The 21,454-nt window shown below is 40.0% G+C and overlaps 1 protein-coding gene across 5 annotated transcripts in view; it reads left to right on the top strand.

Annotated features, from left to right (window-relative positions):
- Positions 1-8,430: 8,430 nt before the first annotated feature.
- Positions 8,431-21,454, top strand: part of pax5 (paired box 5) — a 56,332-nt gene continuing 43,308 nt past the window's right edge. For 4 of the 5 annotated variants that reach the window (XM_034211599.1, XM_034211597.1, XM_034211598.1 and 1 more), the window contains exon 1: positions 14,389-15,631. In XM_034211599.1, coding sequence (XP_034067490.1) covers positions 15,589-15,631 — 43 coding nt within the window. In that variant the 5' untranslated portion in view covers positions 14,389-15,588. Of the gene's footprint in view, positions 8,770-14,388; positions 15,632-21,454 lie in introns of those variants that run through there. The other variant, XM_034211596.1, reaches the window with a different exon arrangement.

Below are 21,454 nucleotides of genomic sequence, written 5' to 3'. Positions count from 1 at the left end.
ACTTTTACAAACATGCACACACATGATGGGCCGTAGTTTCAGTTTGGACACCCCAGTGATAGAGGGTAAATTGCACTTCAAAGGATTCACATAACTTCAAACCAGTTTTTCTCAGTTATATATATTATATTCTTACACAGACTTAGTGTTTCTATGCCATTCTTGTACATCTGGTTCTCGTAGTATTATCCCCATATCGAGACAAATTGCAATGCAATTCCTATATCCTGATCATAAAAGAAGCATATCGTTTTGCTGTGATGTGGAGTTATTCTAAAATGATAGGATTAGACAACAGTTTTATCGTAAGGATGTTTGGACCACTGTGATCCAATATATTAATTAAAAGCTGTCAAGTTAAGAAATTAATTTGGGCCTAGTTCTTTTGACCATATAAATTGAAGTTCACAATCCCTCTTGACATCATTGGGTTATTTGGTCGTCTATAAGGCAAATGTATAATATCATTGTTGTCCTTGTTCTGTAGTATTTTTGTTGTTTGCTAGTTGTAAAGGCTTCTTTTTTATCTCTAGGCTCAGTCCATATAAACCATCATATGAATGCATTGGTTTAGGTCTTGAACTGTACAAAAGTGGATCCAAAGTGTTCGGTGGCCAAAGGGTTGCATGCTGACCATGTGGTCATGGCATGCCTGGTCCAAGTTTCTAGACACATTTCCTGTTGTCTCTCTACACTGCTGCCATTTAATAAAATGCCTCAAAAAAAGGGGATCTGAAAACCAGTGCTACAGTTAGGAAAAATATGATCACCTTATTGTTGCACACATTTTATGAAAAAAAAAACCTCAGACTACATTATTGTTAAATGGCACTATGATTTTAAAATGTCATTATTTAAGATTATGTGTAATTGTAAACTGGGCTGCTTTACTTCAAAAGCATCATATCTCTTTCTGCAGACAAAAGATCCAGCAGGGCCCTACACTGTTTTTCACAGAATGGACTATTGTCAGCCTGATGGATGCTAGGCATTTTCCTCACCTTCCTCAATAAGGCACACATATTAGCTATGAAATGTCAGAATATGTGCATGTATGAGTGACTAGTATGGACCTTCAGGCCTGTGCTATTATTACATGTTGATGGGAATGTAAATCTATATGTAAATGTAATTTAACAGACTGGCTATCGCCATCAGTCATATTTATAACTCAAAGAATACAGCAAAATTATGCCATCCTGGCTCTCATGCAGACTGTGTAACATTAACATCCATCTTGTCCTTCCTTCCATATCATGAGAATAATTTTGAACTCAGTGTATCTAACTATAGGCATCGCCATCATAATAACAGTGAGCGAACAGCGTTATGATAGGGAATCAGAGGGTGAATGCCATCTGATTCAAAAGGTTTCTCCATGCGTGTCAACACAGGAAAAGCCATCATAGAGTTGGATTGTTGCCTTCCAAAGGTTAGTCTGCACCTCATGTCACAACACTATCACCCCTTTTAGCCAATGTATACACCTGACACACACACGCACACGCACACACACACACACACACACACACACACACACACCACACACACACCACACACACACAACACCACACACACACACACACACACACACACACACACACACACACACACACACACACACACACACACACACACACACACACACACACTTAAAATCCTGCATCTGTTTTGTTTTTTGGGAAGTGCATATGGGGGCCCTCTGACTCCTCTGCGCCACATATCTCTCTAAATTGGATGCAGGTTCGGGATGCCTCACTGACTCAGTGAAATTGTGATGTGGCTGCCTGATTTTGGGTTCCATGCATTTGGTGGTATTTACTATTATTATTTTAAAAAAGGTAGAAGAGAATGGCTGAGTGGAGGCATCTGGTTCAGCGGTTCATCTCAGGGCGTACAGACCACTGGCGTGTTAAAGATGGATGGAGTGTCCTGGACAAGGATTTGAAGTCCGTAGATTTCCAATCACACATTCCAGGGGGATGGTTCTGCCTGATGAATGATCTTTATTGAGGAGAAGGAGTTAAAAGAAGCATGTCATTGCTCTCATTTGATGGTGTTTGTATGTGCTATGGAGGCTCCTACTTTCATTTGGCGCCAGACGCAGTAGCCAACACTTTTGATGGAGTGGTTTATCAAACAGGAATCTCGTCAGCTGCTCTTGTGTATTGCCAATATTCTGCAACTGATGGTCATTTGTGTACAAATGTACTTCTCTGAAGGCCAAAAATGCCCCAAATGTGTCATAAACACGGCTATTGCTTGGATTTTGTCAGTTTGATGAAACACTCATGAGAGGATTTTACAAAACAAAAATTCAGGACAATACATTGTTTGCTTTGGTACATTATGCAAGAAGTGCATTTTGAAAAAACAAAAAGTATATGTCCCTTACAGTTGTTTGGGAAATAACAACTTAAATTTGAAAGAATAGGTTCATTAATACCTCTTTTTAAAGCCCTCTTACATTATTTTGATTATTGGTTTAACTGATGTCACCTTCTCAAATGTGAATATTTTCTCTTCTAGTCAAATAAATATTTTGGTATTTTGGCCTGTTGGTCAGATAACATATATACATTTTTCAAACAAGTCTTGAAGTCAAGTGTGGCATCTTCTCAGTTTAAGGTGATGTGAGTTCATCTCAATAAAAGTGCCTCTTCTCTGCTATTGGTGCAGGTGTTATTGTTACTGCATGCATGTAAATACAACCAGCCAGCCTGTATCAAAGCAGCCAGGCACATGGAATTCTCCCGAAAAAAAAGACTAGCTCTGGATCAGCGCTCCTGAACAAAAATGGCTCCCATGCATCACCCATATGGGGCCTTCTGTGCTGCAGTCATTCACACACAGCGGATGTACAGCATTTGTGAACCTAAAGCCCATTTTAGTGCTTTTCTTTCACTGCAACACACGCTCTGTTGTTTCAATCCACTGAAAGTTTGATCTTTCCTATCACATTAACTTTGGTGTTATATTTTTATGAATTCTTAGCATCAAATAGCTTTGCGGGATAAGAAACTGGTGGTGTAGAGAGATTCAGTATATTCTTGAGTTAATATGCCAACTAGAGCATGTACTAATCAGTGGCAAAGCTCATGCAGGAAGAAACAAATGATAAAACACAGCCGGAGGGGAATGACGAATTGTCACAGGGGCATAGCCTGAAATTCTTTTTAACAGAATACTTCTGTGGTTTCTCAGTCATTTTTAAGATATTCAAAATTGAGTGGAACCCATCTCTGGAAAGTAAAGTAACACAATACTACTTTTGACGTTTCCTCAATTTAACATGCCAAACAGTTGGCAACCATCGTCTTAGAGCCCTAAGGAACCAGGACGCCCCAGGGTTCATGTATTTTGGTCTAATTTCTTATGGTAAGAAACATTTAGTCTTGTGCAAAATGTCTTGTTGTTGGCCCTGCTACTGTAGGTGTGTCTGACAGTCAATTTTTAAAACTTTTTTAACTAAATTAATTGCCAGTACCTGCCACACACACACACACACACACACACACACACAACACACACACACACACACACACACACACACACACACACACACACACACACACACACACACACACACACACACACACACACACACACACACACACACACACACACACACACACACACACACACACACACACACACACACACACACACACACACACACACACACCCACACACACACACCACACACACACCTTTGATCAACAGTCTGTCAGCGCTTTCAGCAGGAAAAGACTAGTGTGACAACACCTTTTCAGACCGGACCAAGTGACTTGTGTCTATGGGGATTACATTTGAGAACAGAAGCTCTGTACACTCTCACATGCACACACACACGCACACCACATCGCCACACGATGCCACAACACCTCTTTCTCAGCTGCGGGTATAAAACCACATTGACAGGAGCCTTGTCCTCTCTTGTCGAATCGTCACGCTGAAATGTTTACCTTTACATACAAATGGCCTGGTGTCATGTTGTGTCACATAATGTTTCATGGACAAATAATGTGTCCCATTTCTCAATCCGCCCTGCAGCCCTTAAGCCCCCTTCTAGCCTTAATAGTCACAACAGCAACAACCATGGCTGCAAAAGAGGGAACCTTGTGTCCCCACAGTGAAGTGCCACTCTGAATTAAATCCCAGGGATATAAAGGTAAACTCAATCTGCACAGCGGCTCTGAGCGTTTTGGAGAATACGATGGCAAATACATGAGCATCATGGGATGTTGATATCATAGTATTTTTAGTTTAGGTTATATACGGAAATGTGAGACAAAGTCAAACGTGGTGACATGATGCCCGCAGGAGTAATGTTCAGGCCGTGCAGGATTTGCTTCGAGTTGGGAACACTAAACCTTCAGCTGGACTTTCTGGGTGGTAAATTAGTTCGTCTGGAAGTAACAAGGCTTTACAATAAAGATAATGCAGAACTGATATAGCATCAACATTAAGAGCTACAAAACTGAATTGAAAAAAACCCAGCAAATAAAAGACTTAATAAAAGTATTAGTAACAAGATAGAGTGAAAATGTTGTGAGATTTGGATTTATTTTATTTTTGAAACAAGTAAATGTATTCAGTTTTTAGAGGAAAAGCCAATGTACTCCAGTGTTCTTCATTTAGTTTAGTACTGTACTTAAGTACAATTTGTAGGTCACGTGAGCTACTTTTACTTTTTAAATCTACCTTTTCTGCTACTTCTGCTCTCCCATAATTCATATATAATTGAACTTCTTACTCCACACATTTTTCTTAACAGTAAGTTATATTGCACACAATCTTAAAATTAGATTTTTTTTAAATAGGTCCACTAAAGCAACTAGAACAAACCATTTTAAGTAAAATACAATTTTAATATAAAAAAATAAAAATAGCCCACATTATAATAAAAGGGGGCATTTATATACATGAGTGCCCAAATAAATATTTAGCTGATTTATGTATTTTAAAATATGATTTTGAAGACAGGACGTTTACTTGTAATTCAATATTTTTTGATTGTGTTACTGCTAGTTTTGCTTAGGTAAAAGCTTACAAAGTACAGTTTATGAGCTGCAGAAAAACAGACAGAGCGTTCATGCAGATGTCATTATTCATTAACACACTGAAAGCATTGTCTCTCTGTAACAACTTGGACTCAGGACAGTCGTGCTGCAGTTTACCCTAAATGTAAACGCTGTGGTGAGAGGGCCAAAAAGTCCCAGAGACCCTGAGCCTCTCCTCCTGTGTTTACGTGTTTACTTATTGTTCTAATCGTCCCTTTAGTTCTTCTTTCTCGCGCTTTAATGCGATTCTTTCCGGTTCCGCTCGGTGAGAGCGCGGGTCACCGATCCAACTGCACCCCCCCTCAGATGAATTACATTAATTAGCACGGGGGAGAAAAACAAACAAGTCATGATTAATATCGAAACTATGGCGAATTCTTTGAGGAGATTCTCTATAAGCAAACCAAATTTGGAGCGACACCTCCCTGAGGCTGCAGGAAACAAATGAGGCAAGGTTAGAAAAACTATTCAGGGTATAAAATAAAAATAAAGCAAAATTAGTATAGAGAACTTTGTAAAGACTTTGCTGTGTAGAGTTTAAGATCCTTATATTAGAATATATTTCGGCTTACTAAGTCTCAAAATAGGCAACTAATGTTTACATGTGTGTTTTGTTAAAAACATTTAAAACAATATATAATAATCATCGTTATTATGATGATTTACTAATGTTGCACCCGCATGAGCAATATTATGAGTTTTTATCAAAATCATTACAGCTTCCAAAAATAAAAATAAGTATAATTTTCATATTTACACCAGGTATCAGGTTGAGCTCAATGAAATATAATTTATTAATCGAATTTCCCTCAAAATGTGTCAGTTTTATAAATGACGAATTTAATTTGTCTTCTTCCTCTTGTTGTCCCTCATTATGGGTATAGCTTGGCAAAAATAACACAAATGAAAAGTGGCAGAATATTATAACTAGGTTTCTTCAAATGGCTCAATAGCAGATACTTATACAGTCTTTTCTGCGAGCTCGCACGTTTAGGAAGCGCACTGAATAATCCGCTGCCATGGCCATGCATACAGATTCAACTTTTGGGCCTGTAAAAAAGATGAGGCAAGTCTTCCGAGGACTCAAGATCCTTTCTCCCTGAAGGAAAGAGAGCAGAGTTATACTAAGCTATAACTCTGTGCTAGGCCTAATACATTTTTAGCAATAAAATAAGTGACAGCAGGAAGTTATAGCCTAACACAAATGTTTGTATGGTAGAAAGTCGGTTTTAAAAGGACTCACTTTGTTACTGGACACTCCCACAATAAATATCTTTCACAAATTGTTATTTTCCTGACATCAGTGTATAATGTATCTGTGGCGGCCTGTTTCTCCACCTGAAGGTCAGAGACGAACCTGCTTTGTGTCTCTCGCCATTTCATGGTAACATTAGTATTTATGTTTTGATGTTATGGGCGCGAGCCGAAGGTCAGGGTCGTAGTGTTGCAGCGCGAGGCGACAAGCAGAGCAAAATGGGTCGCTGTCTCGCGCTTTGTTCAGCACTCAATTGTCTCGGGGCTGCGCGTGAACCCTGAGACCTGCGGCTGTCTGGAGGACAGAAACCAAACGGAGGGAGGGAACATTTTGACACCGAATAAAGATACACAGCAAACATTTTTGTTAACTCTTAATGAATATCTCTTGCTTTTGTTTTTTTGTCGATCAGGTGGAATCAGTGGGGAAATATGTAATGTTGTTTATTATTTGTGTTTAAGTGACAGAAGGATTACAGCCAGTGGCCTTTTATAAACACAGGATTTGATTTAATTTGTCATGAGTTGTATACTTTTTTCACCTTTTGTGTTACCAGCTTTCGATGATTAACCTGTTATCCTTTTGAAGGAAACACATTTATTTTTGGTCTATAATCTGACAACCTCTTACTTCCGGTTTAGGCTGAGTGTCTCAATGTAGCTGGACGCACTCAGGCCGAACTATTATAATTTAATTCCAAACAAACGATTTCCGGTATATCTTCTGCTTTTATTTCAAACTGGAATGTGCAAATAATCCTTATCACAACTTTTCAACCTGCTTTATTTTTTTAATGTATGTTTGTGTGAGAGACGGGGCATTTGGTAAATTGAGGTGTGAAAGAGACATGCACACGATTTGAAAAATGGTTTTGTATGTAGGAAGGGCTTTCCTGTCTTGATTTAGAGGGATTATAACACCAGTCTGCTAAGTGGAGTTAAACTCTCTCAGTGGGTGCAAACATATTTGGTCTACTGTTGTAAATGTATTATCTCTTCGATTTACACACGGCATATATTGCACGTCTGTCCGGGAGATCCCTCTGTTTCTCTCTCCTCTGTTTCTCCCATTTCCCCCTTTAAACTGTGGGGTTTCTTTTGAAGTGTTTCCTTGTAGCCTACGATGTGAGGGTCTAAGGACAGAGGGTGTCGTATTGTCATACTGATATTATGTACACTGTGAAGACCACTGAGACAAATGTAACATTTGTGATATTGGGCTATATAAAATAAACATTGATTGATTGATTGATTGCAACTGAATGTAAACTGTTCTAAGATGTTTGCTTTTATAAAATGAAAGAGCCTAAGAGAGCACTGTTAAGAACATCGTTAGCATGTTTAGCAAGAGAACACACTTTTGAGAGCTAAACAAAACGGTTAGAATGAGCTGAAATTTCAATTTGGCATATTAATATGTCAATGAAATGTTGTGCGTCTGCAGGTGTGTGTTCACAAACAATTGGAGCTGAGGACCAGAACTATGCTTTTTGGTAAGACACACTCTACACACAGCATATGCAGGTGTAGCAGACTGCATTCTCCAACAGCAGACCGGTGAAGCTGAAGGTGTAGCTCTGTGTATTCCACCTGCTCAACAGACTTTCAGTCCGTGCGTAATGCGTAAAGAGCACCGTGCGTAACAGGTGTAAACCGGCACAGAAAGAAGTTTGCACAAACTCTCATAAACGCTGTTTTGGAAGTTGCTGAAGGTGCACTTGACACGTAAAAAACTACTTTATCTTGTTCTACAGCTAATAAAACAATACAAAACTGCATTGCCATCACGCACATCATGCATACCTGTATAGCTATCTTGTGTCCCAGAGGAAATGTATCTAACATAAAAGAAGGGAAGAGAAAGACAGAAAGAGGGAGAGAAGGGCGGGGGCGGGAAAGTTTAGTAAAGTGGAACTTGGTAACAGATGCGAGAAAGGGGGACGCGGCACTGCAGGGATGGGTGGAGGTTAGCCTATGTTGTGTGTATGTATGCTCGGCCGTGCGGGTGCGCGTGTGTTAATACGTGCACATTAACGAGTGTGTGTGTGTGCAGGCTCGTGCGGGAAAAGGACAGGACATGAGCGCACATTGAGAGAGCGGCTCTTTTACTCTGCGTGATCATTTCACGCTTCCCCTAGAAGCCTTTTTTCCACCTAAAGCGTTTAGTTGCAGCTGACTGAGCACTTGCAGAGAGTGCAATAGGGAGCGGAAGGGTCGAATTATTTCAACCTACAACTCGCCCCAAAAGTACTGTAGGAGAAAAAAAAAAAGAGGGAGGGAAAAAACACTGCCATAGAGAGGGAGAGAGAGGGGGGGGGGAGAGAGGGACACTGGAAAAAAGTTTTTGTTCTTTTCCTTTTTTTTTCTTTCTCCTCTTATCGCCTCCCCCTGTTCTACCCGGAGATCATGGAGCAGGGCCCCACGAGTCCTGCACTGCGGCTGGGGAGAACAGGTAGGCTCGCACCGGCTCTCTAGAGCTTAACTTCACTTTTATGAGCGGTTGATGCTAACTTTTTTCAAGTGAAAGACTTTTCGTTTTGTTTGTTATTTGTTGTGTTTTTTTTTACTCAAGTGACAGTTTTAAATAGAAATTGTGGAAGTCATTTGTTGCAATTAATGTATAGTTAGTTAGTTGTCCTGAGTTAGAAGTACTACAAAGTGTTCTTAACTATTCCTGTATGGCAGGATAATAGGGACAACTTATTTTTAAGTAGCCTATAGTTGTCTATGCACTAATCAAAATGTTTTATCTCAAGTTTGTGATTTTATGAGTTTCTGGAAACTTGTTGCTGTCTTGAAAAAAATCTTAAATTAAAATAAAATGTGTCTGGAGACTTTTGCCGTTTAGAATATATAGTTTTGTTATCTTATGATAATAATGAGAGTCATTTCTCTTTGTAATCATTACCTGTTTTTTAATTTGCAACTTTTGGCGCTGTGGAGAAACACAAGTGGCTGAAGTTATTGGTTTGGTTCGGCAACATTCTTCGTCAGGTCAGCCCCACGTGTTGGTTTGTGCACCATCACCTGAGGGGAATACATTGATTGGGCCTTATGATAAAAAAGCATTGTCAATGTGTGCAAGATTTTGTGTTTTTGGCACGAGCATGCTGTCTGGAGACTTTTGCCGTTTAGAATATATAGTTTTGTTATCTTATGATAATAATGAGAGTCATTGCTCTTTGTAATCATTACCTTTTTTTTTTTTTTGCAACTTTTGGCGCTGTGGAGAAACACAAGTGGCTGAAGTTATTGGTTTGGTTCGGCAACATTCTTCGTCAGGTCAGCCCCACGTGTTGGTTTGTGCACCATCACCTGAGGGGAATACATTGATTGGGCCTTATGATAAAAAAGCATTGTCAATGTGTGCAAGATTTTGTGTTTTTGGCACGAGCATGCAGTGTAAACGATGTGTCATATTCTTAACATATCAAATTCCGTTCAATGAACTTATATGTTAAATCTTCTTATGAGCAGTGTGACTTTGAGATGACAAACGATGGAAAGTTTGTTGCTTATTTTTTCGTTTTTGAGGACAAAAAGTTGTAGTTGCATTCCGAATCAGTCCCAGTCTTGTTTTTTTCTGCGTGTCTCCATTACATTATTCAACAGGTTCATCTCGTTTGGGCCTATTCATAAAACAGCAGGGTCTGGTACAGCAATGGATCAGGCCATCGACCTTGTTATGGCACCCAATGGATATCACATCATTTCATATTGCTGCCCGCTGTGTCTGCATTGATAAAACATCTTTTTTCATTAAGAAACGGTGGGCAGGTGATCCTCCCTCTAAGGGCAATGCACTTCGTGGAAAGCCCTTTCTACAGAAAAGCCAAACAATCTGCTTTTGTGATGCCGCTGCTGCCTTATAAGTAATGCATGTAGATGTTCAAAACAGCCATGTTTTTTTATTGAGGGGCCGCCTGAATCTTGTGTTGCTTTTCATACTGATCATTACAATATAGTGACAAGAAAGTATGTTGTAATTCTGACACGTCCTATAATAATATAAATAAATTAGCTCGTGCCCTGCCTTCTATGGAAATGTGTCATCAAATAATGCCCATGGTCTGTAAGACAAATAATGCCCCCTTTGCAGTCTTTTGTGGAGTGGGCCTTACCCCTGGTAAACGGTGAAAGCAATGGGATTTGTAGCAATTGGATAATAACCTTTTAACCACTGAGGAAATCAGAGTTTAAAGGAGGCCCTCCCCTGTTGGGGTGTAAAGTATTAAGGGCCCCGGGTCTATACCTACAGCCTCTCCATTTCCTCTCACTTGAAGATACGTGCCTGGGGTACAAAGCAGGATCTGTTAGAATGAACGTGGATCCAATGAGACCGCTCTCTCTTCCCGCCCCGTAGGTTGGCCGTGCGTAAAAGTGCGCACAGGGCGTCTCCTTTTAATAAGAGGGCCGCCATTTCAGTCCCTGTCTGGCGACATGTGGGGAAGACGCTGACGTTAAATTATTATTTTTACTAATGATTAAAATTAGATCTAGTCGGTAAATTTACTTTTCTAGTCTAGAAATATTTGATTCTTGACCCTCGTAGGATTTCAATATAAGCCTTCCTAATATATACTAATGTCCTTTCTTCATTACAAAATAAAACCCACACAGGCAAATTGGATACCCTGACGCTAAAGTACGGTCAGAGTCTCACTGAGACACCATTTAAGTTCCAGCCTTGGTGCACATATAACCGAAACTTTGCGTGTGTGCATCCTTGCAGCTTTAGGACCAAACAGCGAATCCGTGGCACCAGACCTCTTGACATGCTTCATACGTTTCCAATTATAAAGTCGCAAAACGTATATTAATCAGACATCACAAGCAGTATGTGTGAGGTACAAGCTTTGTGATGTTAAGGAAACCAATAAATGCATGTAATATATATAGCTTGAGGACTGAGGGGAGTATGAGGGGAGAAAGATGGAGAGATTACCTCACATAGCATACTTTCGTTTTGACCTCAAGTGCCCCATCATAGGAAAAAGGTCTGATATTATGGACAGCAGGGCCTTGTTCTCCACGTGACAGATGACAGCCTAGTATTTACTTGCTTATCATCGAGCGAAATGATTACAACAAGTCCGTTTGATCAGGCCTGAGAGAAGCAGCGAGGTTCACCTGGTCCGAACCCAGCCAGGTTCCACATCCGGAAGTCCAGGACGGTTACTGTTCATGCAGTCCATGTAGGTCTACTTTATTTATTAGTGATGACTTTTTATATTTTATTAGCAAATGAAAACTTAAGAAGAGATACGGGAGCTTTCTCATTATGTTTACAGTCAGCGGGCGTGTAATAAACGAGTGGAGTTAACATGCGCTGTTAATTTGTCATTGCTTTTTCGTTTCGAGGCTCGGGCGCAAAAAGCAAAACAGCCGAAGCTTTCATGGTGGATGGAGGGAAGGGGAGGAAAGGAAAGAGAGAGGGAACACTTAAACAACAACATTGCCTCCAATTTGCCTTCAAATGATTATCACAACTCAACCACATTCTTACTGATGTTTTAAAAAGTATACACCCCCCCTCTCCTTCCCTCCCATTTCCAACAGTGGAGAGGTAATGAAATATGGTAATGGATGGACCCCCGGATTAAAGTCGTTTTACCCTGATGGAAGTTTTCTCCAAATGTTCAACCCTAAAGCAACAACAATTTGTATACATGATTGATTGTGTTTGGGTTTTTTAATTGCTTATGTATTTAATTTGCAAATCGGAGAGACAAGGGCGCGGCTGCAGTTTACTTCTGTGGGGAGAAAAGCGCTCGTTCGCTATCTCAATAAATAAAAACAGACTTGCTGCAGAGGGAGAATGAAAAAATAAAAGAATACGAAAAATATTAAATATGAAATAGGTTGAAGAACTCTAGACCCAAATAATCTGTCAATAGAAAACATGTAGCCTATATTTATATTTATTGATGTACAGTATATCTGGAAAAGGAAAATACACTTAAGAAATATAAATGGTAAAGAAAATAGCCAACAGATTTCCCAGTTTGCCGATTATATTTTTGCAGCAGTATCTTGTCACGATCTGACTGCTTATTTCGTTATTTATGGCCTAAATGGACCATCTTTGGTGCATGTTCCAAAATATCTAATTTTGTAAAGGTTACTGTATTCTGGTCTATTTGTCTTTTGTAATTGTTTTTATTATCAAAAATCAAACAGCATGGGCCAGAAGAAGGCTAGAACACAGACTAGTTTGACTGCAGTCAAACTAGTCATTTGCTGTCTCAGATTTGTGGGGCCCTCTAAATCATGAATATCAATAAAGAGATGTGAAATATGAATGAGGATTAGTGTGTACTTCACTGTCAGTGGATTATAAAGCAGGGACGTGGAATCGATGAAGATTTATGAAAACATACTAAGGGTTGTACATCTTGGTAATGGACAAATAATGTCATATTTTGTCTAACAGATCACAGTCAAACAGTGATCCCTTATATGAAGGCCTGGATGTTTAACATTGTCTGTCAGTTTAGAGCCCCAATCGACTGTTTAAGTACACATGGGTTGATTGTAAAGTTCTTGTCTTGCTTTTGCGCGTGTGTATATCTCTGTGCACGCATGAGCACATTTCCCAAGGTTGAACGCCCCCTCGTGGTTCATCTTGTACACAGCCTAACAGAAGCCGAAAGAAAGCAGAACCAAAAGAAAATGCATTTAAACAGAAAACAATACCTGACAAACATTTGTTTGTTTAATGAGGAAAACCTGACTGTTCGAGCACACTGCAGAGTAGTCCATGGGGTAGAAATCCACGTAATGAAAAGACGCTACCAATAATTAAAATCAGGAAATCTACGAATAAACAAGATCAGAAATGAAATAGACTCAATTATATCATACACTGACCTTTTCAGTATCAGATGAATTGCCTTGAGGTACATCAAACATGTACGTCCTATGAGGATATCTGCAAACTATAAGAACAAGATATTGTTATTGTTGTTTTTCATTAGTGAGTAACTTGAATGATCCGCTTCCTGTGGTATTACAGGTGTCTTTGATTTGAATATATAGGCTAATTGTGTATCTCATAGATACATGTTTTCTAAATGAATGTTTATGCGTACAGTATTAACACTGAGGAACTGAAATGATTAAATGTCTACAGGAAACAGGAAAAAGGGAAATAACACTTTTTAATTTGGCTCATGCTTTAGGCTATTTGTGTGTTTAATATTACAGGGGCGATGCTTATATGCCCTCTCAAATCAGGTGGGACGAACATGTAATGAATCCTTCTCTCTCTCAGTTTGGAGTGTAAATGCGGAGCTCGCCAATTGCATTTCATTAAAAACTAGCCTACATCCTTTTGGATCCGCAATCAATTAGGTAATGAGTGGGAATGCATGTTTCATATGTTGTCTCCAAAACTCCCCAAGTTAAAGATTTATAACATTGTGTAAAAAAATGGAACATTATGCAGAAGCCTTTGTTTTCACAACTCTCGCTCCTAGGTTGAAGGACAATAAAAGCTGGTTTTCGAGGTGAATTTCAACTTAAATGTGTTTTCCGGAAATGCTGATGGCCTTTAAAACCTGCCTTTCTGCTCTCATGTATTCTTTCCCCTTGTTCCTCCTTTATACCTATAGTAGGCTTAGGCTACATAAAGATGAACAGTTGCAGTTTGAGTTCCTGGGCATTCCCTCATTTATAAAGCCTTGCTGCAACTAAGCCTCATTTTTTAGTAATACTCAATTAATTAGCCATTTAATATTGACATGAATAAATTGAGCGCAAATGGGTATAAAGGCATTACGTTTTTTACTTCGTTAATTGAAAATTAAACATATGATCATTGACTCCCCGAGCCCTGCGTCGCTTCCCAGAGCCTCCCCATTGGTAGACGGACAATACATGTGGGGCGTAATTGGCCCATGGGATGCGCAACAGCCAATCAGCACGCTCCCTTCCCGATTGTACCAGGGGTTGGCTGTGACGTGGAGGCAAAGCTGCCGTCCTGATTCGCTGGATTCGTTGTGAGTGACAGGCAGCTGGCCGGCGCGTGTAGGTTAGGGTTCCAGGGGTTTGGAAGCGCGGGCGCTGTCCGCACGAGAGCAGGTCCTGAAACGCCGCGTGCGCCACCGTGGACGCTGGGCGCTGGCAGCTTAAAGAATTCTTTCAATCCAGGCTACAGATTTAAAGCACAATCCTTGGCGTGTTCGGCTGGTGAGCACAGAAAAAAACTACCTTGTGAATTTGGACAGGACTGTTTTCTTTTCCAACGCGAAAAAGTGTATCTACAAACTCAAACCGGGAGTCCGACAGCTTGAGCAGCGAGTCCTTCACAACACACAGGAGGGACAGATAGTGACCAAGAACTGCCTTACTAACAGGATAACGACTCTCATCGCAGCCTCAGAAGCTTTACGCAAACCAGAGAGTTTGGTATTTGATTTTCCTGCTGCGTACTTTTCTGAATTGTCTTTCTTTTTCTTTTTGGCACGGTGGATATGAGAATTCAAGATGTGAGCACGTATCCGCTCTCACTCGCTTTATTGATGGGAGATTCCTCAGTGTGAATGTGAAAACTACTGCCGAGGACGATTTCTGACAAGAGAATTTTCAGCAAATATCCTGGAAGAACAATAACCGTGGATCTGTAAAGATTTGTTTTTGTTTCTTCGATCTGGGTATTGACATCTTCGTTGCATTCAAAACAAATATATTTTAACAGACTGAAAGGAAAAAGTTCAGACCCCCCCACCGGCTAAGTCGCATTTCAGGGGTCACGGTCAGCGGACCGAGAAGGAGAGAAAGGAAGGAGGCTACTTTGTTTGCTCTCCATATTTTTGTTTAGCAAAACTTTGAATCGTTTTTTTTTTTAACTGAGGCGACTCGGTGTAGACTAGCAGCTTGAGGGGATGAGCACTATTGCTGTCGTTCCCCTCCTCTGGTTTGGGAGACGCCAGGACCGACCCGGTGTCCCGTCCCCATGAGGGGGGAGCCTGTCTGTGATTCATATTTTTGACGCCTTTTCATTCTTCCCTTCTACTTAAAAGTCTCACATTTTCTATTTTTTTGCAATATCTTTTTTATTAATTTGATTCAAAGTACAACTTGTATCACATTGTCAAACATTTATTTGTATTAATTAAGAGGGAAATACCCTCCCTTTGAAGGGGAGGATATTTGGACGTACGTCCATTTATTGGAGGTCACGGCGTGAAGTGGCTGACTGAAGCTGTGTCCGGTGGCATTTTTAGACCCCTCACACCCTACCGGGGCCCTGCAGCCCTACAGCTTAACGATGGAGATTCATTGTAAGCACGACCCGTTTGCGGCAATGCACAGTAAGTTTATACTTTCATATATTCCCCCATCTGCACGATCCCATCTGCCATAAACTGAATCTAACCCCCCACAATTCTCTGTGCATATGCAATAATAACAGCGGAGTAGCGTTTCCGGCACCATACACAAAAAACCCTGCTTGCCTTGAGTCCTAAATCCTAATCTTTCACTGGAAGGACATCTAAAAGTCTCAAATAAATGCTTAAATAATACAAGCACTTGTATTTCGCAAAGGAAGTATTTTTTTGAAAAAAGTTCGATATATAATTCATTACATTTGCAATCATCTATATTATTATTTTTAATCAAAAGGAATCCGTTGTGAAATTTAGAAAATTCATCGAGCAAGTGAAAATGTATTTCATGTATTATAACGAGTTGTAACTAAATAGGCCATTGAGTTGGTTGTTACATTTAATGTTTTGTAAGAAGATTGATCTTTTTTGCAGTGTTTACAGTCTGGATATATGCAAAAGTTAGAGCCTAAATTATTATATTTTAAAGACAATTTCTGGTTTGTGAATTTGCTTTTTATCATTAGCCTACTCTTGATTGTAAGTCCTGTCTCTTACAATATGTTTTAATAGTTGTAGATTAATTGAGCAAAGGACGTGGAATTTAAATGTTTTTGAAAAGTGAAATGGATTTTATTCCAGAGTATGATGTTTGCTGTATTTGTTGGTGCCTTGTGTGTGAAAAGGTTTGCTATGTTTCCTTCGACGAAGAGGAGCATGCAAGGGTCAACGGGAGAGAGAAAGAGAGAGAGGGGGGGAGAAGAGAGGGAGACATATATGGTTAACAAAGCATGACTAAAAGCTGAACTTGATCAACAAACAGTAACAGTGTTTCCAGCACATAACCAGGTTAGACCGACACTCGCTGCACATACGCGCACAGATGCAGGCGAGAGCTGCTCGTTTCTTATTATAATAACAACAAGGTGAGACTCTGTTGATCCCCCGCAGGGAAATTCTCCTCTCACTGCCCAGCAGGTCAGAGCTGCACAGGTTCAGCCTCACAGCATGCGGCAGTGTGTTGCTCAAGGACACTTCAGCAGAGCAGGTGCTTGGGGAAACGCAGTGTATGGCTAGAAGAATAAAGGGGGGGGGGACGACAACTTGTTCATTCAGTCGTGACATGGCGGGCCCTGCTTTGTTTTCTAGTCCATTTTACCTCCCCAAATTCTAGCTAAAGGGTCACGAATTTATTTTATACAAGCCTGCACAACTGTTAATATCGATAGTAAATCCTTTAAAAAACAATAGTTCATACCGATTATAGAATCTGAAAGTAGCCTATCAAATGTAAAGTAAAATCAACTCCGAACATTATCTTTATTGGAGGCCCAGATCCCGAGACATGAATACATTAAGAACTTTACAAGCTTAAATAATAGCATATTAAAGATGTTGAAACCGTGATTTTAATAATCCCCATATTGTCAACTCCAATGTGTGTTAGGGCTGCACGTCTTTTTTGCTTTTGCACTTAAAAACTGAATAAAGCGACTATAAAGCTTTCCAGCGTGTAATTGATTATGCATTATACCTATCTTAATGCAGTTTAGTCCCGGAGAGAAGTCGCGTGTTATGTGACTGACAGCGGTTCCCACGGTGCGTTATCCTGCAGGATTACAAAAAAAGAAGCTGCACACACACATCCAAAAACAACTAGAACGAATCATGTTTCCTCTTCCATGCCGTTTCCCCAGAGCCAATGAACCGCGATGCTTACGGTAGCAGCGGAGCTAAAGTTATATATGTCAAGCCCGGAAACGCTTTAAAACGATTACACGTAAAAAAATGTCAAAGGTAGAGAGAGAGGGGTTGGGTAAAATCGACTGTGAAACGTGGAAATGTGGTTGGCGAGTGTGGATGTGTGCGTGTGTGTGTGCGTGTGTGTGTGCGCGCGCGTGTATGTGTGTGTGTGTGTACGTGTGTGTTACATTTTCAACGTCAGTCTTTGCTACAGTCTTTGTAGCACGTGTGTTGAGGAATTATGGCCTAGGCTACTGAAGTTTTTCTTAATCTAACAAAAGTTATTAAGTGATATACAATACAAAACTTCGCACTTTGTGCGTGTGTGATTTTTGAGTAGACTATTCGTTATCTTTGTTTTTGAGTGTAAAGATGTTAAAAAAGGAAAGAAAAGAAAAACCTAATATCTATGGTTGATTTCATTAGTTATAATTGGTTATATATTTGCAAACTTTGTAGCGTGTTTTGAACCCGAAGCAACAATAAATAGCAGTGATAATTTAAAAATCTATAGCAGGTAATTGTGATGATAATGAGCTGAATTTCATAACCACGCATTGTAATGGTAATGCTGGCATGCTGAATACTAAGCAGGCGAGGCTGTGGCCTACCTTGATGATCTACTCGTGAGTTTAAAAAAAACATATATAGGCTACGTAAATCACTGGAATGAAACATATACATGTAAATATATGCATATAAATAAAACTGAAGTAAATAAAGGTTTAGCTATGTGCTTGATTTGTTTGCCTTAAGTATTTAAAAAATAGCTGTAGTCTTCTTTTGTTACAACATAAGTACGCCTATTTACAAATCTGACCATTTATAAACGAGATTCCCTGAATCCCACTTCGCTGACAGAATATTAATTGTTCCAGCTTCAGGGTGAAATATAACACTATACGTCCAAAACGCCTGCCTGGCACATCTCGCAGATCTATATTCACTGTTTGCTCAAGGAAATGTGCTTCATCTGTATTCTTGCGGGCAACTTTCCAAACAGGTTTTCAGCAAAAAGTAATTTCTAGTCCCCCTTTTCTTTCCTTTTATCCAAGAGACAGAGGTAGAGAGAACCATTGGCGATTTGTTGCGATTTCTCTCTTTTCACTTTATTTTTGAGTCGTCAGGCCGTGACGAGGCAGATGAGAGATGAGGGAGAGAGAGAGAGAGAGAGAGAGAGAGAGAGAGAGAGAGAGATAGAGAGAGAGAGAGAGAGAGAGAGAGAGAGAGAGAGAGAGAGAGAGAGAGAGAGAGAGAGAGACAGAGAGAGACAGAGAGAGAGACAGAGAGCCTAATGGACTTTATTTTCTGGATGGGGGAGCTCCAATATATTCTGCTTTATCTCTGTATTCTTTCCTCTCGGAAACAGTGAATCAATCAGACATTTAAGGAAGTGCTGGGTTTTAAAGTCAGCTCCAAGAGTAAATAAATAAATCACAACAGGGCTGCATAATGACCCCTGGTCCCCTGGCTGTCTGTCCCTCTCTGATTCCGTTTCTCCGGGATGAAAATGAAGCTGCTGTCTGTGCCAACACTTCCCCCTCTAGAGACTGTATAGGTTCAGCTTTTAAAGAAAGACCTTTAAAAGCCAAAAGCTGCTAATTTGGCAGAATCTTTGTATCTCATTTGCAACAAAACCTCAGGAGCAGACCAATGTTGATTGAATTTCTGGGAGCAAGTGGTTCATTTGGTTGGTCAGTGTGATGAATTACTGGACCACTGTCCCTAAACTCACACAGCTGTGAGGCGACATCTGTCCTGATTCCTTGTGACCTATTAATACATATAATTTTAAGCATTTGTCCATAAAAAAGGGGATAGATTCCTCTCCAAATACAAAGCAATTTCTGTCTATTTTCCTTTTATAATGATACAAAACTGCAAGATCAAAGTGAATCTGCCTCTATCAGGTCATTTCCCAAGGCTAATACTATGCTTACATGGCGGAGTCTTTAAAATGCTACACATTTAGAGAATTATGCGACAGTGTCCGATAAACAAATGCCTTTATAGGACGTGAAATGTATTGCGTTTGGTCCTATCAGTATTTATAGGCTCGCAAAATACATTTCTAACACATAATCCCCACAAACTACCTCAAGAATAGTGAGAGTCTGAACGTCTAATGCCAACAGTAAATACACAGATAAGTGAATAAATAGTTATCTGGAGGTTTTGTAGGTCACAAGTCATTCCTCTTTACAAAGCAAGGCGTATTTCATGCCCTGGCCCAGATAGGAAGGGTGAAAGGAACCATTTCATTTACTCTTATCTGAGAAAGAGGGAGAGAGAGAGAGAGGGGGAGAGTCTTCTCTGCAGATACCTGTAGGGAGGAGGACGAAGCACATTCGGCTTCTATAAACGTCCTCACAAAAACGATGCTTTTATTCATCGAAGGGTTTCAGGACATAATAATAAAGAGAGGAGGGAATAATGCCTTCACACAGCTATACAAAACACAGAGAGTGAGAGAGTGTGTGTGAAGGACTTCAATGTGTCCATGTAGGTCAGTAGGCTTGGTCTAGCTTTAAGGAAAGGGAAAGTGTGTGTGAGTTTTCGCTCTGTACCCTATCCTAGTGGGACATCACATTCATAAAAATCAAAAGGGACACAAAAACATGTTCAACAATGGTGGGGTTAAGGTGGGCTAAGCTTTAGGCGCTGACCATGAACGACAACCAGTCCAAACGGGGACTTCTTATATATCAACTTTCAATTAAATACACGTCTAAATAAATATGTTTCTAAAACAGGATAAAAGACAGTGAAATGAGGATCTAATGGTAGAGCGTGTGTTCTGCTGTACACATTGTAAAGAGCTTTGAGACAGATTTGAGGACTGGTTAACATAATAACTGTGACTTTGGGCCATGCATGTTAACACATTTGACTTGACTCTTCACCCTGACCTAACTGGCCCAGAATTAGAGTAGTACCTGCTCACATTTTAAATTAAAAACACCAGCAGGTTCACTCACTAACTGGGAACCAACACATATGTGGGACAGTACCAGAACACCATTCTTACAAATATGTTTCTAATGTAATTTCAAACATCAGTGAATCAACATCAATTACTCCGGTCAACAAAAACTATAAGGGCATAATGCCAGTGTCTCCCTTAAAGTAGTGTCTCTGATAAAGTGTTCAATCCCAAGATGGGATGATTGACAACATCATGAGATCCTTTTGTTCAGGACTTGACAAACTGAAACAACAAGCTGAGTAATATTCCTGCATGATGAATACAATGATTTTAGTGAGCCAATGTAATGCCCCTGTGTCACCACAGCCATGCCAACTCACAACTGAACAATTACACCCTATCTTTAAATGAATTAGATATTAAGTTTATTTGATAATAACTTTCATATGCTTTTACTACAACTGATGTGACTCTATTGTCTTAAGAGGTAATGCTGGTTATTGCATTTCATGCCAATTTAGCCTCGGGTTAGGCCAGCTTTCATTGCATAAATATGACTGTCTAGATATTGGTGTGTTTTGTAAAGAGCGATTGCTTTTCAAATTGTGCTGTCCACAGCAGGCATCTGCATAATGAGGCTTCTTCTCCTAAAAAAATAAAGTAGTAAGGAAGAGAGTGGCCGCCCGCCTGAGCTGTTTGGAAATAGCTTTGTTTGAATTCACAGAATGAGACTGTAGCCTTCACATTTCTGTATTTATCCTCCATGTTTGGATCTATTTATATTTGAGATAGAAGAGACTGTGTGTGTGTGTGTGTGTGTGTGTGTGTGTGTGTGTGTGTGTGTGTGTGTGTGTGTGTGTGTGTGTGTGTGTGTGTGTGTGTGTGTGTGTGTGTGTTTGTTTGTTTGTTCGTTTCTTTATTGTATACTGTTGGAGGGGAGAAGAGGACAGGGGGACAGGTTCAGGGGACAGCTTTGTGGTTCAGGGGGTATTCCTGCTGGGGTAATGTGTTTAAAATCTATTACCCCCACAGCTAGGATTAGTGTGTGAGTGTGTGTGTGTGTGTGTGTGTGTGTGTGTGTGTTTCCCCTAAAGACGTAATCACTATGGTAATACAAAAGGCAGTGGATTATGGGGTAG

Source organism: Gymnodraco acuticeps, unplaced genomic scaffold (genome assembly GCF_902827175.1).
Source record: "Gymnodraco acuticeps unplaced genomic scaffold, fGymAcu1.1, whole genome shotgun sequence".
Lineage (NCBI taxonomy): Eukaryota > Metazoa > Chordata > Actinopteri > Perciformes > Bathydraconidae > Gymnodraco > Gymnodraco acuticeps.
The sequence above is the reverse complement of the archived record's forward strand: the minus strand, read 5'-3'. Positions and strand labels throughout refer to the sequence as shown.